This window comes from Tachypleus tridentatus, chromosome 1 (assembly GCF_004210375.1).
Source record: "Tachypleus tridentatus isolate NWPU-2018 chromosome 1, ASM421037v1, whole genome shotgun sequence".
Taxonomy (NCBI): domain Eukaryota; kingdom Metazoa; phylum Arthropoda; class Merostomata; order Xiphosura; family Limulidae; genus Tachypleus; species Tachypleus tridentatus.
This window is the reverse complement of record NC_134825.1, coordinates 50,508,736-50,512,603: the sequence shown is the minus strand read 5'-3', so window position 1 is coordinate 50,512,603 and position 3,868 is coordinate 50,508,736. Positions and strand designations below refer to the sequence as shown.

The 3,868-nt window shown below is 31.3% G+C and overlaps 1 protein-coding gene across 1 annotated transcript; it reads right to left on the bottom strand.

Annotated features, from left to right (window-relative positions):
• Positions 1–696: 696 nt before the first annotated feature.
• On the bottom strand, positions 697–3,465 carry LOC143249102 (uncharacterized). Its single transcript, XM_076498444.1, has 3 exons — positions 3,278–3,465; positions 2,731–2,919; positions 697–1,630 (listed from the first exon to the last, which is right to left on the bottom strand). Exons 2-3 carry the CDS (start codon positions 2,904–2,906, stop codon positions 1,495–1,497), a joined length of 312 nt encoding a protein of 103 aa, XP_076354559.1. The 5' UTR covers positions 2,907–2,919; positions 3,278–3,465; the 3' UTR covers positions 697–1,494.
• Between the last annotated feature and the right edge of the window lie 403 nt (positions 3,466–3,868).

Genomic DNA, 3,868 nt, shown 5'->3' with positions numbered 1-3,868 from the left:
TTAACAGTAGTCACTAAAGCAGGCAAGCTGTGAGAGAATATAATGTTATTAAACAGCAGGACTTATTGAAATTACTCTGAAACTTTTAGTTATATTCTATCATGAACAGACTTAAGCTTCAAGAATAGTGAACGCTATGGTATTTAAGACTATAATGATTCGGGCATGTTCATAATAGACACACATTATATAACATGAATTACAATTGAGCTTGAGGAATAGTGAAAGCTAAGATATTTAAATGTATAATGATTTTGGCATGTCTGTAATAGACACACGTAATGTGACAAGGGCTCATAATTCGCTATTCATATATGCTTTTGATTCTAAACACTACAGTTTGTGTAGTAGTGTTAACTATTATTACATAAATTTAGAAAACTATATGAGTAAATTGAACATTGAAAAACAAGACCAGAACTCTTGTGTTAATAAATTATTGTTTACCACCAGGGTTGCATAAAGAAAAGTAAAATCACCAAAACCTGTTTGCTTTTCATGATGAGAAATAAAAGTTACTTCTTGTATGGCGAATATTTTCAAAGTTAAATAACTAGATAAGTAGCATTGATTTTATATATTCTTCAAAATACCTTTATTAATATAAGTTTCTTGTAGCAAGAATCAATCACCTCACGAAAACACTAAAGTTAAAGAAATATTTATTCCATTTATTTTAAATGTTACACACAGTTTACCATTCACAAGCATTGTCGTATTTGTATTATGTATTAATAGTTAGCAGCTTGGTTCCTGTAGAGTAAATAACCTCATTTTGTATCATGAGGTTAATTCATCTAAAGAATCAATTTTTTAAGTAAACAACAAGACTGAGTCTTCACTAACACACACGTTTGTTTTCTGTAATATACATATATACCTACATACATATATGCTTGTGTTAAAGAAATGAAGAAATGGCTCTTGATTTATATTGTTTGACTTTAGGTTTAGGTGAAGTAAAATAACCATATATATTCACTAAAATATTTATATTTCGCGCTTTAAAAACTATAACTAGCAACATTTTAGAAATTGTCATTACTTCAAAAAAGCACACAACCTGTGCTAAATAAACCTTGTTTCTTCTGTACTGATAGGAGCTTATTTTTTTGCCATATTTATTTGAAATTAATATGAATGTTTTTGTCAACAATATCACTTCGTGGTTATTCAATAAATACTTACTAAACAAGCCCCAAGTTTCCATACATATTTCTAATAACTACATAAAAGTAGGCTTATCAGTTAAAATGCTGATACTAACACCGTTTCAATGGCTTTTGTTTCACAGATTGTTCGAAATATACATATATATATATAAGGTTCCCACAGCTACACATACCTTAGTGGGTATTTCAACAACCACGATACAGTTTAAAAAAAAACTGCTAATATGTATACATAGAATGTTTTAGTGAGTATTTGTACACTGAAAAAGAAGATTCATTGACTTGAAATCTTACAAACAATGAGAGTAACTCATGGTACATTTCACCAGCCGTAGCTTTGGCTACCAGTGTCCCAGTCTTCATATCCATGGCTGTTCTCCTTCACGTATAGAGGAATATACTTTGGAACATGAACAGGATACGGAACAGGAACAGGGTGACTTTTTATGTGAGTTTGTCTTCCAAAGAAGAAAAGTTAAGAACGTTATTTTTTCCCTTTTTTAGATTCATATGTCAAAATATACTTCAAATTAATGTGAACCTAAACGTAACGGAAACACACTTAAATATGAACGTGATTTCAAAATAAACATCTACAATAAAATCTCTATAAAAAGCTACATCTGATAGTAACAGAAAAAACTACGCTGAGCGTTATAATAAAACAATGAAATTAAAGTCAGTTTGACAAAGTTAATCAACTAAACGTAACAGTAATATACATAAATGTGAACGTGATTTTAAAATAAACATCTACCAATAAAAACTTTATCAAAAGCTACACCTGATAGTAACAGAAGAAACTATGCTGTGTGTTATAATAAAACAATGAAGTTAAAGAAGTCTGTTTGGCAAGCATAATCAACTTTGTAAGCATATTTACTTTTATATAAAACACAGACAAGTGTGCCCACTTAAATTACAATATTTATGTATGCTTATTATTAATGTTTTTTATAATATATTGATTAAAAAGTTTACACAAAGAGAAATTTATTTAATATTTCATTTTGGAAAATTCAAATACGAAATAAACAATTTTAAATCTGACTTTCTTTACTACCATTGTATACCAGTTTACTAATTGGACAAAGTAATGAAGTTAATGTCATTTTTGGGTGCTAACAGTACATAATGGAGCTGCGCGCTGCATTTACTGAGGTTGAGCAGATTAAGTTTATTTTCATGTCGAACACACCAGGTGGCTACTTATGTTTTATACTCTACATCAAAGTCCCTAAAACACTGAACACAGAAAGTTATTCTGAAAAAATAAACCGAAAGATCAAAACATAAAAGAACAATATTTGAAGAGATTTCCCAAGAGAACATAGAAACTCTTCAATAATGGTTACCTATGCAATAAACTTGTTGTTTTCTTAAATAATAAAAAAAGTTTACTTAATTAACTATAAAAAATAATAGTTAAGTTAAAGCTCTCTTCTGGATAGGTATTATCATATAATGAATAACAATTACAAAATAAGAGCTAATTAGCAACAGAAAGTTTATCTAAGTGACTACAATGAAGTGAAAATGTTTCATTGAAAACACTTACTCAAAAGGTAGAGGAATTGGAATTGGAAGAGGGATAATTTTTTTACTTCTTCCACCCAAAAGTAGAAGTGGTAGAAGTTTCTTGAGCTTTTTAAGCCCCTCAGTTTGGTGAATACAAGAAATCAGAAGAAGGCAGGAAACGAGGGTCACTGCAAGAACTGTACACCTCTTCATCATGAAGTTGTACTTTCTAGAAAAATCAAGAAAAATTATGCTTCGATGACCAACATTAAACATTAGAACCTTAATGTTATTCATAATGTTTAACTAGAAAAGTTAATGTTAGTTCTCTCGATGTTCCAAGTCCCTATACATATTTCTTTTAAGCCAATACCATAAAGCAATAAATTGTCAAGTTATCTAGGAATTGAATGACAATATTTTATCATTTGTGGAAACTTTACATCATACCCAAGTAGACAAACTTTCACAAATTCTTAAGTTTAATATGTTCCGATGACGGTACGAAGCTTTTATAAACCAAACTTGGGAAATAAAGTTAGGAAGGAATATTAGTTATTAAGTGTTCTTAGAAGGGCTGTTCTCACCTTTCCTTTTTTTTTAGTAAACTGGAACGTAGAGATCAACTGTTCGTTTTATAGCGCTTCTCACCTTTAAAAGGCAAAATCTCTCAATTATGCAGCTTGGAAAGCTAACTCAGTGTGGCTTGGTTTTGAACTAACATCTGTCTGCTGTTGTTCAGTTTTTATAGCACAGCCAAGTAAAACATTCTTTCTAGGCGTTGCCCACAGGTTTCTTCTGGCGAACCGAAAAAACCAACAAAAAACAGTCCTTACTCATTTGTCATGAGCCAGTGGCTCGGAAATCGACTTGATTTTCTTTCATTTTTCTTTTTTTAGCAACAGAGGTTAGACCAGAGGAGTACAAGTGGGGAGGAATTTCAATGAGCTGGTTTGTGCTAGGGAATGAGGCGAGGGCAGAGCAAGCAGACCAGATAGGTTAGATCTGGTCTGACTACCTAGAGTTTTCTTTTGAGATTTTACTATCTATTACAATCTGCATTCGTCTTGAGGCCAGCATTAGCCTCTTTCATGTCGACCTATTGGCTTAGTTGCTGAAATGCCATAAGTACTGTGGTTTTGACACCAAACAGAAAGTGCTCATTCTGTGAAGTCGCT

Coding starts and splice junctions, on each gene's coding strand:
- LOC143249102 (XM_076498444.1), bottom strand. CDS start 2,906: ATGATGAAGAGGTGTACAGTTCTTGCAGTGACCCTCGTTTCCTGCCTT. Junction 1,631..2,730: donor CCAATTCCTCTACCTTTTGA/GTAAGTGTTTTC, acceptor CTTCTTTGGAAG/ACAAACTCACATAAAAAGTC.